Here is a 13510-nt window from a genome sequence, read left to right as displayed (position 1 = left end):
GGTCGAGGGACCCTCGGGGGCGGCAGGGAGGCTACTTGATTGACAGACGGTCTAGGCTGAGGTGCTCGAGCGGAACACGCACACTTCTGCATGCGTGAGCACACACACACACACACACACACACACACACACACACACACACACACACACACACACACACACACACACACACACACACACACACACACACACACACACACACACACAAAGCGTGTGTTTCCACATGCAAAGACACACCCAAAAAATAATAAAACACCTCGGGGACTTCTCTTCACCTCCACTTTTGCGATGACAGCCTTCACTAACACACGCGCCAATGGCGTGCCTGTCATCTCCTTGACAAACTCGGACGGATGGCCTCGGGCTCGGGTCAGAACCTCCTCTACTTGTAAAAGCCCCAGGACGCGTTCACTCACTTCCGTTTGTCTTCACGTGAACACACACACACACACACACAAAATCCACGCAGACTCAAACATGTAATTTGGGACCACGGCCAAAGATTGGATCGGATTTGCCTTTATTATGATGATTGGCACCCTAATTTGAAGGTTTAAAGGACAACCGACACCTCCGGACAAGTTGCGTCCATCATTTGTAAAATGACTTCAAATGACTTTCTACTGAGTGTATTTGACAAAGATTCCAGCGTATATTTTAGCTATATTTGACTTTTTAAGACTTGCGCTGAATATTCGTGAAGTCTTGTTTTTGAGTTGGTGACGATTCCTGACGTGACGTCACGTCAGGAACGCCCCTGACCGAACAAGCAACACACAATGCATTTTGGGTACTTTTTTTCCGTCTGAAAACACCGTGTTGATGGCGAAATTTAAAGGAAAACTACATACATAACGTGATGGTGAATCGTTGTGTCGCAGCCAATTGCGGTAAGACGCATAAAGAAGGTGTAAGTTGACACAAATTCCCAGCGGACAAATCAGCCCATTTCCAACAGAGCTTGGGCGCCACCTTGAGCATTTTCTGGGCGCTACATAGGAGTCCAGATGGCTCAAATTGATACGGAAGGACTTCTTTAATCGATTGCAAACATGTATGCTTTCCTCTTCAGAACTATTTGAATCATATTCATAACTGGATGAGTAACAAGAAAGCATCTTCTCCGAATCCGAACTCTCTGAAGCCATTGTTTTGATTCTGGAGCAAGGCAGTGTGTGAAGGAGTATCCTGGCGTGACGTCACGAACAAGGGGGCGGGGCTTTCTGAATCCGCCCAGCTCCGAGCTCATTTTGCGGCAATTTTGGGACACTTGAAGTCATTTTTCTTGGTGTTTTGCATTTGTCTAAAAATATCAGCCTGCGTCTTTTGGCTATTTTAGATGCTCTAAAACGTTTTTCTCATGTCAGTTAGGAAAAAAACAAAAAAAGGTGTCGGTTATCATTTAACTTTGAAATGTAAAGTCTGCCTACAAATATTAATATGAAACAATAAACCAGGTTTGTAAATCAAATGTTAACATGACACTTTCTATGTACAACCCAACGCACGTTTGAAACCCGGATCCTTCTTGAGATTTTTTTGTTGTTGTTAAAGCCCAACTCCTCCCCCTCGTCCAGATTGTGAGCTCAATGAGTCGCGACTAAACGTTCCGCTCGTGCGCTCCGACTGGCTTTCATGGAAAAGTGAGCTTGCATCTTCTTTGCAGCTGTTTTCACCCTCATTAGCTACTTAGCAGCCATGCGTGCTAACTCGCTAACGAGCGTGCCTGCCCATGCTATATCTGTCTGTTGGTGATGTGATTCGTACCAAAAACAACTTCAGAGTCTTGTGAAAAATACAGATCAATGTTAGCATGTGCTAAAAGGCTAAGGCATGTTTCCTCTGTATTTCCATTTGTTTCTGCTTTATTTCATATCAAATCAGCTTTGGAGAGCAAATCTAGGTTAGCACATGCTAAAATGCTCACAAGCGTTCCTGTTTTGCCTGCTATCTCTGTCTGGTGACAGAACACTCTAATAATAATAATAATAATCCATTTAATTTCAAAGCGATCGACTCAGAGAAAATGGAATCCACGTTATTATATTTTTTTGCATGTTAGTTATGCATGTTAGCATGCTTTTCACTTCATTTCATTTAGGAAAAAAAATATTAGCGGTTAGCATGTTAGCATCATCGCCATATTGTTTTGCATGTTAGTGTCTTACCCAATGACACAATTCACAACAACGAAATAATCCACATCCAAAATTTTGAAAATTAGAAAAATATTGGCTAAAATTTTGAAGATAAGAAAAATCCCTGAAAAATTAAATATATTTGCCAAAATTTTGAAATTTAGAAAAATCCCTGAAAAATGATTTGCCAAAATTTTGAAAATTAGAAAAATCCCTGAAAGATTAGTTGCCAAAATTTTGAAGATTAGAAAAATGCCCGAAAAAATATTTGCCACATTTTTGAAAAAATACCATTGAAAATGAGACTAGACCTTATTTTGTTTAGGGGTTTACGACATACCGCATGGAAATGATTGGTCACGGCGCTCACTATCATAAATGAAATGTATTATTAATGATTATTATTATAATAAAAAAATGCCATGTGAAAAAAAGGATAAAAATCAAAAAGATGTACAAGCAGTACCCCGACACCGCCTCGTTCCCATTTTGTCATGAGTGTTTTTAACACCCCACTTGACGCCGTTCCCTCAATAATTGGGACTTGACTCGCCGCTTTGCTTTGCCAAATGGGTCGTGCACTCGGGGTTCGCACGCGACGCTTTTGCGAGTGTTTTATGTCCCCATTATCTCCGCCGATGCCGCGGCGGAGAGAGCGCTAAGTGCGCCCCGCAATTTGCCGCCGTTGCGCGGCTTTAATGCGGACGAATGTACGTACATCGACGCTCGCTTGCGGCGGATTGGCAACCATGGCCTCAGAATGAAGTGGGGGTGGGGGTAGAGCAACATGTCCGCACGAGGCGACGTTGAAAACCATTGCAGAGTTTAACTGCTTTCATTTCATTGAATTAAATACAGGAAAATGTTCATGACATTTTTTTTATGTAAACGAGTTTTGAGATGGATTTCTACAGGAAACAATCTTCACCTGCACTGATGAACATCCAAGGTTCGGACATTGAGAGGGTGACCTCCTACGAGTACCGGGGTGTTACTCTCAACAATAAACTGGACGCCCTCATCAAAAAGGGACAGTCGCCTCTTCCTCCTCAGGAAACTGAGGTCTTTTGGGGTTCAGGGGTCACTCCTAAAGACTTTCTAGGACTCTGTGGTGGCTTCAGCCATCCACTACGGAATTGTCTGCTGGTCAGGAAAAGACTATATCGCCTGGTCAAGAGGGCCAGTTCTGTCCTGGGCTGCTGGCCGGACTCTCCGGAGGAGGTGGGCAACGGACGGAAAAGCTATGACGGACAGACCCTCCCGCCCACCCTGGGTAGCTCCTTCGGCCAGAGACTGTTACGCCCGCCCCGCAAGAAGGAGAGGTACCGCCGTTCGTTTCTACCGACTGTTGTCCGACGGCTTCTCAATTCTCAACAATCACATGTGCGGGAAAAAAACTGATTGTACTGCAAATATGGCTTGATGCAATACAGCTCCATATTGCTCCAATTTGTACCTTTCTTGGTACTTGCACTTCGTACAGTTTCTTATGAAGTGCTTTTGCACATTCACATTATACATCTCAGTCTGCTGACATTTTTCATGCTTAGAATATCTGGTTTTTCTATCTTTTCAACCCACCCCCACCCCCACCCCATCCGCCCTTTCAAATTGCTGCTGTGGACTGCAAATTTCTCCATTGGGGGACGAATAAAGGTTTTCTGATTCTGATTTAGTTTTGATTCACGAAATGCAGGAAAAAAAGAGCCGAAAGAGATTCAACGCAGGAAAACAACATTTGTATCTTATTTGTCATTATATTAATTGCGTCAATCTAAATAAACGTACTAAAGTTCAGGTCACACATAACGCGTGATGAGTTCAACTCTTTAAAGAGATGCATCATTTCCTCTGGTGGTCACCAGGTGGCGACAAAGCACTGCTTATATCCATATGATGCTCCAAAATTAACTACAACCTAGTTGTTTTTTTTTTTTGGTAACGTGATGCCACAGTATGGTGGCAAAGCACTATTTTTGCGCAAAATTAAACCCCTCGACTCATTTCCAACACAAGATGGCAGAAAAGCTCTACTTAACTCATTCATTGCCATTCCCAAAATTATTCGGGAATTGAAAATATGACGTGGAGCGCCATACCCGTATTTGTTTGGGGTTTGGTATTTCTTGCAGGGGGTGCCAATAAAGTGTTGGTCAGACCTCACCTCTGCTAATGTAATGCGCAGCATTTGCCTTTTGTCCAGCTGCCCCTATTTCAAACTCATATAACTCCAGACTCATATAACTTAGAAATTAACGCTTTTTTTCTGATGAAATAGGAGCGTCTACGGTTTCTCACGCTGCATTGAATGTTGACGTAGTCCTAAAACTCACTCTTCTGCGGGTCCTGCAATTTGAGTGAAAATGACGTAAACCCTGGCACTGGAGTGGACACCTTTTTTGCACATCGTCTGGCAGGTTCAGTTCAAACGAAGTTCCCAAACTCGCCGCAACATAGTTCCTTGGCTCCAAGACGTCCCAAATTGGCACCAAAGTACTACTTTGATTTGGTGAAGGCCTCCCAAGACCGTATGTGAGGCATCCTTCTCTATTTCTTCGCCCTCTTCTTTCCTACACCCCCCCGTCCCCCACATCCTCCTTTACCGGCCGTCAAGGTAAACGACAAGAACACACAGTGTCAAACACATTTCCTTAAGTGCAATTTCGCCTCCAAAGACGAGACTTGCTCTAAGGTCAATGGCGAGTTCCTCTCCAAGGTCAACTTTGAGTAGACGCATCATGGTGGCATCGTTCAAAATGCTAGAATAGGCTTTCCGACAAAGACTCCTGACGCCATGCACAAAATCACACAAATTAAAGGCATAGGTGCAAGAAACTATTATTTAAATAGGTGCAAACATTTTCAAACCCAATTTTCATCCATGCTGAATTTTTAGGGGGCTATTGTAACTCCTAATATAGCATTTTTGCGTTTTATTATTACAATTAATTGTTCTTATTATCTGTCATTATTAACCATATGAAGTCATTTACGTTACAAAAAAATAACCATCATCTCTAAAACACTGATTGATTTTGTTCCCCCTCCCCCCAAAAAATACAAGTTCTAATTCAGTCAATTCATAAAAGTTAACAAGAAAACTGCTTTTTATTTGGATATCTTCGAGCCAGTATGCGTCATGATATACAAAAAAAAAAAAACATAACTTAAAGCCTGTAGCGCTTGAGTAAAGTAACAAAAGTGAAAATCAAAGTAAAATGGGTACTTCCTCATCCAACAATCGCGTTTGATCATTTTGAAGACAAGAAACATCGAAAAACAGGATCAACACAACCGGGTGTCATCAGATGATCCACTACCGCCCTCTGGCGATCCAACAGGGCACTGCAGGTGCAACAACTTGTCCAAGCTCTCTCTCAAAAAAACAAAAAACAACAACAAGGCGCAGCCAAGCACGCGCCGCGCCTACAAAGCGTCGAATACAATCCATAGCGATCCAACGATCGTTTTATCGCTCTCGATTCACACCAACAGAAGTTAAAGGCGTCTTCAATCTGGAAATGCCCCAAAATATTCGTTGAAGCAAACCAAAGGGGATGTGGCGGGGGGGGGGGGGTTGCCGGTGCTTAGTCCAATCGTGGGTTGAATACCAAGCAGAAAAGCCGAGAAAAAGAAACAAAGTTTGCACAGACAGACAGAAAGAAAGACAAAAAGAAAAACATAAGGATGATAGATAGAGAGACAGAGAGAGAGATATATAGATAGACAGAGAGAGACAGACAGACAGACAGACATAAGGACGAGAGATAGAGAGATAGACAGAGAGAGACAGACAGAGACAGAGACGGATAGATGGATAGAAGGATAAATATAGACAGATAGACAGAGAGCGACAGATAGACAGACAGAGAGAGAGACAGAAAGAGAGAGACAGACAGACAGCGACAGAGAGACAGACAGACATACGGATAGATGGACAGAAGGATAACTATAGACAGATAAACAAATTCCTTCATTCTGTTGCAATAAAATTCCCAAACAGCGTTCACGTTTTACACGATGGGGACACCCCCCCCCCCACACACACACCGTTAAGGTGCACCCGACCGACCAAGCCAGCAAACAACCCAAACATGGCGACTAATGACACAATAAAACAATGGAGAATCAATGAGAGGTTTTTTTTGGAAAGAATGAATGACATATAGCAATCAACAACTATCATCGTCACTTATGACGATCATAACAACGATGTCACTACTTCACCTGGGAAAAACTGCGCGCCACTACGTCCCACGAGCGCCAAGTAGAAGAAAAGTAAGCGCCAAATCACAAAGTGATTCCCGGCGTCCATCTCTTCTTCTTCTTCTTCTTCAATTGTTTTTATCCTTCCGTTGGTTTCACTTGTTTCACATACTCGCGCCTCCTCGCTATTGCATTCCAGACACACACCGCAAAAAAAAAAAAAACAATAAAGAAGAAAAAAAAGTCAAAAGAAAATACAAATGGCGGACTTTAAGGTTCACATTTGCGCCCACTGACAAAGTTGCGCGGATGGCGGCGTGGGTACGCGGACAGAGTCGCCGTTCGAGTGTCTGTCTGACTGCCTGTCTGTCTGTCTGTCTGACTGACTGCTGCTGGAGGAGGAGGCGGCTCGCGTACCTCCGCTGACAGGCGCGCTCGCGCCCGCGTCAATGGCGGTCGCGCGCACGAGATCGGCGGTGAGTTTCGAGCTCGCTCGGTTTCAAAATAAGAGTAGTTTTTTACAAGGGTTGGGTTGAGAAATGATAGAAGGGAGAAAGGGGAAGCAAGGAAGGAAGGAAGGAAGGAAGCAAGTGAACAAGGAAAGAAAGGGGAAAAGGACAGACAGGAAGAATTTCCCCTCAAGTAAATGGCCTTTTTTGGATAACTGGCTCACAAATAGCAACTTGTTTCTTCTCTCTCACTTTCTCCAAGATATCTGTCGTTTTCCGCTTTGGCGAGGCAGCAGCGTCAAACCACTTTTATTTTGGAAAGGACGCACATCCGGTTTTCCGTTCACCTACGTGCTGTTTCCCGCCGGTGTGACGAGCGCGACCCGCAAAGCAGCATCCCTGACCTCAATTCACGTGATATCATATTTTTATGACTTTTTTTCCGTCATTACGGTTGATTGGTTGTAGTAAGTACACACGCGCCATCTTGTTGCTGCTGATTTGTCAGTAAGACAAAGTACAAAAGACGAACTGAAAGGCAAATTGGAGGGAGGGAGTTTTAAAGGACAACCGACATCATTTTTTTGTTTCCTCGCTGACATCAGAAAAACGTTTGATAGCATCTAAAATAGCCAAAACACGCAGGCTGATATTTTTAGTCAAATGCAAAACACCAATCAAAATGACTTCAAGTGTCCAAAATCTGCAAAAAAGTGAGCAGCGAATTGGGCATTTTCAAAAAGTCCCGCCCCCAGTTCCTGACGTCACGCCAAGACGTCTTGCCTTGCTCGAGAATCAAAACAATGGCTTCAGATTGGGAAAAGATGCTTTCTTGTTACTCATCCAGTTATGAATATGATTCAAATAGTTCTGAAGAAGAAAGCATACATGTTTGCAATCGATTAATCCATTTATTCCGTGTAATTTTGAGGCATCAGGGGTGGGAAATGTCGCACCCAAAAAAGGCAGAACATGGTGACAAAGCCATGTAAGGAATTAATCAGCCCGTTTCCACAGGCTGATTTTTTTTTTTTCTTTTTGGTCCTACATGACGTTTTCAGACCAAAGTACAGCCAAATGCAATGACGTGATGGAAGGACTGCTACAATGTGTCCTTTTTTCGGTCAGGGGCGTTCCTTCAGTGACGTAACGTACGGACTCGTCACCAACTCAAAAACAGGACTTCCGGAATATTCAGCGCGAGTCTTAAAAGGTAAAATATAGCTATATGCGCTGGAATCTTATTAAAATACGCTCAGTAGAAGTCATTTGAAGCCATTTGACAAATTATGGACACAACTTGTTCGGAGGCGTCGGTTGTCCTTTAAACTTCTCTCCATGTGACCTTTCCACTCTATTGGTCACTCCGTGCCCACTTGACAGCTGATGAATATTTTGCTGGATTAAGTGACGCCCAATCAATGGCTCGTTTGCATCACCATCACCGTTGTCGCGCGCCAAAGCATCACTTTGGATTTCCTGCAACTTCACTATTGATTGATTACTCATCAATTATGCACATGAGAGGAAAAGAGGAATACAATTAAAAAGGTTGGGAGGAAGACACGAAGGGGGACGGGGAATGGAAGGCAGGAATGGAAGTGAGAAAGTCAACAAGGCCTGAAAGAAGGAAGAAAAAAAATGTTGAAAATGTGGGGGGGAGTAAACACAATTTACAAAATGGAAGGACGGGAGTGAGGAATGAAGGGACGAGCAAATGAAGGACAAAATGCCAAACTAAGCCTCATTTAGAAATTGGATTCAAAAGTGTCCAAATTCAAATACAGTGATAGCACGGCTTATGAACTGAATTGGTTCGCAGACAGAGTGTGTAAGGCGAAAAGTGTGTATCCCAAACATTAATTTCCCATAGGAAAGCATTAAAATGAGAATAATCCCTTTCCAGGTCCCCATAAAACATCATTTTCAACTAAATAAGCCTTATACCTACACACCTTATTTTATGTCTAATAAATGTGCTATGGTATTATAATGAAAGAAATAAACTGAACTGTACAATAAAGTGGTTTTATTTACCCTTGTGATTGTCGTTGATGGCTTGATGGAATGGAGCGGCCGGTTTCATCAGCATTAAACAATGATGAGGAACGTAGCCTTCTTCTTTCACCATCTTGAGGAATGATCCCTTGTAGGTGCTTTCTCTGCTATCATTTTATCTAGTGCTTCATCAATTGTGTCTGCCTTTGAACTATCCAAGTTGAAACGAGTCCAAATGTCACTGTTTCCTACCCATTTTCTTCCTCTCTCTCTCTCTGTCGTCTGCCTGTCTCTTTAATGTTTAAACCATCTCCTCTCGCTGCTGCGTTCTTGACCAATCACGTGGCTTTACCCGAGGCTAGGGGCGGAGAATAAATAACGAAAAAAAAATGTCGGCTGCCATTTTCTTTTTTGGAGAATGGCTTCACTCTCTCTCTGTCTGTAACACCCCCCAGACTGCTGCGTTCTTGACCAATCACGTGGCTTTAATTGACGACTGGGGGCGGGGAATAGAGGACCAAAACAAGCCATCTGCCATTTTGTTGTTAGAACAAGATTCATTGAGGCAGCACCGTGTGTATCCCGAAAAATAGTTCGTATGCCAAGGTAAAATGTTCATAAACGAACATAAATTTTATGTTCGTAAACCGAAAAGTTCGTAAGCTAAGGTATCACTGTATGAGGCAAACCCCCCCCCCCCCCAATCGCACTTGGTTCAAGCCGAATTTGACATCTTGAGCCCGGTTTAAGTAGAAACGCTCCTCCCGTGTGTCATCTTGTCGGTGATGTCAGTGCCCGCCGAGATGTCTGTGACGTCACTGCGATAGTTTAGGGTTCTCCATAGCAACCCATTTTTGTCCCGCCAACGATGTCCTTGTCCTTGACGTCCCGTCCGTGCACTCAAGGTACGCATCAGTACTCAGGAGGCGCAAGTGTCGACTTTGCTTTTGTCCGGACAGGACAGCCCGGCGCTCACGTGCCGACGTCACGTGAGCAGAAGACGTTAAAAGCTCACTCAGAATCACCACCCGTGACGTCACCTCCTGAGCTGTTTTCAGAATAATAATACATTAAATTTTAAAAGACAACTGACGTATCCGGACAAGTTGTGTCCATAATTTGTAAAATGGCTTCAAATGACGTCTACTGAGCGTATTTTACAAAGATTCCAGCGCATATAGCTAGATTTTACGTTTTAAGACTCGCACTGAATATTCCTGAAGTCTTGTTTTTGAGTTGGTGACGAGTCCTCACCCTACGTCACTGAAGGAACGCCCCTGACCAAGAAGGCAACACACAACGCATTTTGGGTACTTTGTTTGGTCTGAAAACTTCGTGTTGATGGCGAAATTAGAAGGAAAACATAAATATCTCGATGGTGAATCGTTGTGTTTGCACCAAGACGACTATTTGATTCTAGTTGACACAAATTCCCAGCATATAAATCAGACTATTTCCAACGGAGCTTGGGCGCCATCTTGTGCATTTTCTGGGACGCTACATTGGAGTCCAGATGCCTCAAAATGATCCGGAATGACTTCTTTAATCGATTGCAAACATTTATGCTTTCCTCTTCAGAACTATTTGAATCATATTCATAACTGGATGAGTAACAAGAAAGCATCTTTTTCCCAATCTGAACTCTCTGAAGCCATTGTTTGGATTCTGGAGCAAGGCAAGACGTCCTGACGTGACGTCACGAACAAGGGGGCGGGACTTTCTGAAAATGAATGGGACTTTCTGAATCTACCCAGTTCCGAGCTCATTTTGCGGCAGTTTTACGATACTCGAAGTCATTTTTATTGGTGTTTTGCATTTGTCTAAAAATATCAGCCTGCGTGTTTTGGCTATTTTAGATGCTATAAAACGTTTTTCTGATGTCAGTTAGGAAACAAAAAAATGGTGTCGGTTGTCCTTTAATACATTTCATTGTCTCGATCTCAGAGGTGTGGAGGGGTGGGAGTGGTATGTATGTATAAACTATTCTCTTTGGTGTCTATTTCAACTTGTATGTTTGTGTGCATGCGGGTGTGTGCGTGTGTGTCCCCGTGGGGTTGCCCAAGGGCAAACTTGAATCCTTCATAGATCCTTTGATACAGATATGAAACCCTCATGTTGGATTTATTCTCAGCAGACACACACACACAAATATCAACAACACTACACGCACACACACGTTTCAAAGTCACTTCCATTAGTGAGGACATACTTAATGACACAAACGTCCTGTGGACACCTTACAAGTACAAGTGCAAACACACACACACACACACACACACACACATAAGCGTAAATATAAACAAGTTAACGGGTTAGATGAGTGACGTCATGAGACCACGTTCAACAAGCAACAGCATACTAATAATTATTATGACATCTATCTACGCATATTTCTTTTCATCGACCAACCCATCTCTTCCACCCCCGATTGTTTTCCATCATCTTCCATTTCCTGATCCATCGACTCATTTCTTTTTGTTCTTGCGTATCTTTCACGGGAATGAAATGTCGTGCGTTATCGTCCGCCTGCCGTGCACTCAACGCGGAAATAACATAAAGTAAAGAAAATCAAAAAAAACAAATAACAAATAATATGACAACACAAAAACACAGAGCGTCATTCATTCATTCATTCATTCATTCAGAGTCATGACATGTGGTACAGGATAGCGGCAAGGCACGACTTTTGTCCAAACGAAGCTGCACAATCAGGTCCGTGGCACAGATTGCCACAGTGTTGCGGCGAAGCACTGATTTGATCAAAACAAGCCTTTTTGAGGGGGATACATACACTTTATTTTATTGGCTGCAGATACTTTAGTATTCTATATGAAAACTCTTTGTTATGGTTTAAAAAGTACATTAATGCATAAATAAATATCCAAAATATTTAACACTATACCGAAACAAAAACTGAACCATAATATGACGCGATGCGATTTATGTTTGACTGAAACGCAGTCAATATTTTACCACAGTTACATGACTGACAGTAAATGTAGCAACGTTGCCACTGAAGGTAACTGGACATTCTTTCACGTTGGTGAGGCAACTTTTTAGTGACCACTGTTGTTGTGGTTAGGATTAAAATAGTCATTGTGATGATTGTTTTTGCTATTGGGGTGGTTAGTTGCCATTTTCAAAGTGAACTAAACGTTGGCAATCTTCCCCTTTAATTGCTGTTTTGTTGGTCGCTTTTGATTCCTTTTCTGTTGAATAATTCATGCAGCCTGTTCGCAACATCACAGAGTGATAAAAATCCACATTTGCCTCATTCATTTTGCATGAAATTTAGACTCTTTTCGCCCCCCAGTTGCTTAAATGTTTACCTTTTGCTTGCCATTAACGTTTAGTGTTTCAAAAGACTTGAAAGGGAAAGAAGTGTTGTTTGACTTTTACAGTCCTACCTGGACGGAGGACGACTTCTGAAGAAACAATTCTTAAAAAGATTGAGAATGTTTAAAACTTACTCCAATTCGATCTTCCATTTGGGCGTTTTCAACGACGTCCATCTTCTTTCTCGCGGTCAATTTCCGTCTTCTTTAGATTATCTGCGAATTGGGGCCACCTAGTGGACAGAATGGGTTTGGTTTAATCTTACCACGTCAGTTTTATTTTTCATTTCGATGGTTTTAAGTCACCAAAGCTAATAATTAGACATTTGGTAACTGTGTTCATTATGTGTCAGCACACAAAGACAAAATGTAATAAAGACATGTAGCCATTGTGAATACAAGCAGCCATTTTACTTATAGAAAGTCAATTTAGACTCATTTTGAAATTGTTTAATTTTCTCTGTGGAATTTTTCGCAAATAACAGTGTGAATCATATTTACATTTTCAGCTCTGAAAGCCGCTTTGACTTTTCAGCATGAAATCCGTATCAACGGCTCATGAAGCCATGGCAGTAGACGAGGGACGTCGGCCATCTTGCCTCAAAGTGCCCGATTCTGCTATTTTTTTCGACCCGAGAGCCAATTACTTATAACAGCACAATTACGACCAACAAAAAACAAGCCCTTTAATCCACAAGGGTGCTTGAAGGTGGCCGTTTTGGTTTAAAGTGGCAATTTTAGACCCTCTTCACATAGATTGGTCTTCTTCAGCCTCAGTTTGACTTAACATGAATTTTAAAAATTCAAGAAGCTATGCCCGGAGACAGGGGAAGTCGGCCATTTTGGTTCAAATTGGCCAATATTGATGTTATTCCTAACAATTTGAACTGTTCACATTTAACTCACCAGAAAACAATCCACGTCGTTCCCACTCCATTAAACACGCACCCGTGTCCTAGCGCAGCTGAGATTGGATTATGGCGACAAACGCCGGACTGCCTGCAATCATTGTCGAATTGGGATGGACAGTTGATTAGGTACAGCACCTCATCGCATTCACAAAATATCAACGATCATTTTTGAGTGGCGCTGTCAATCATATGTGGATTGCATTACACCGACGGTGGTTTCTGATACTCAGACTGAAAGCATTTGAAGGTGGTTGGAATTTAATTCTCAGAAGATGATGATGATGGTGGGGGTGTCATCTTTGTCGTGGGGGCTCCTGAGGATGATTGGCAGGTGAGAAAGAGGTGGGAAATCCTCACACTGGATAATCCTCGCCACTAAATCTAATCCTGACTACACACACACAGCGGAGTGAGCACATGCGTTTGAGGAGCTGTGCCTGCTGGCAAGAGATAACAGGGAAATTATGAATTCT

General features: G+C 42.6%; 1 protein-coding gene across 8 annotated transcripts in view; it reads right to left on the bottom strand.

Moving 5' to 3' along the window:
- ptprt (protein tyrosine phosphatase receptor type T) overlaps positions 1 to 13488 on the bottom strand; it is a 127394-nt gene extending 113906 nt beyond the window's left edge. For 5 of the 8 annotated variants that reach the window (XM_089009485.1, XM_089009486.1, XM_089009488.1 and 2 more), the window contains exon 1: positions 6366 to 6780. In XM_089009485.1, the coding sequence (XP_088865611.1) occupies positions 6366 to 6453 (88 nt within the window). In that variant the 5' untranslated portion in view covers positions 6454 to 6780. Of the gene's footprint in view, positions 1 to 6365; positions 6782 to 12261; positions 12360 to 13032 lie in introns of those variants that run through there. The other 3 variants (XM_089009484.1, XM_089009487.1, XM_089009492.1) reach the window with 2 other exon arrangements.
- Positions 13489 to 13510: the final 22 nt, after the last annotated feature.

The sequence above is a fragment of the Hippocampus bargibanti genome, linkage group LG12 (genome assembly GCF_051943395.1).
Source record: "Hippocampus bargibanti isolate YZ-2025 linkage group LG12, ASM5194339v1, whole genome shotgun sequence".
Classification (NCBI taxonomy): domain Eukaryota; kingdom Metazoa; phylum Chordata; class Actinopteri; order Syngnathiformes; family Syngnathidae; genus Hippocampus; species Hippocampus bargibanti.
Note: the sequence above shows the minus strand (reverse complement) of the source record. Positions and strands in the feature narration are given on the sequence as shown.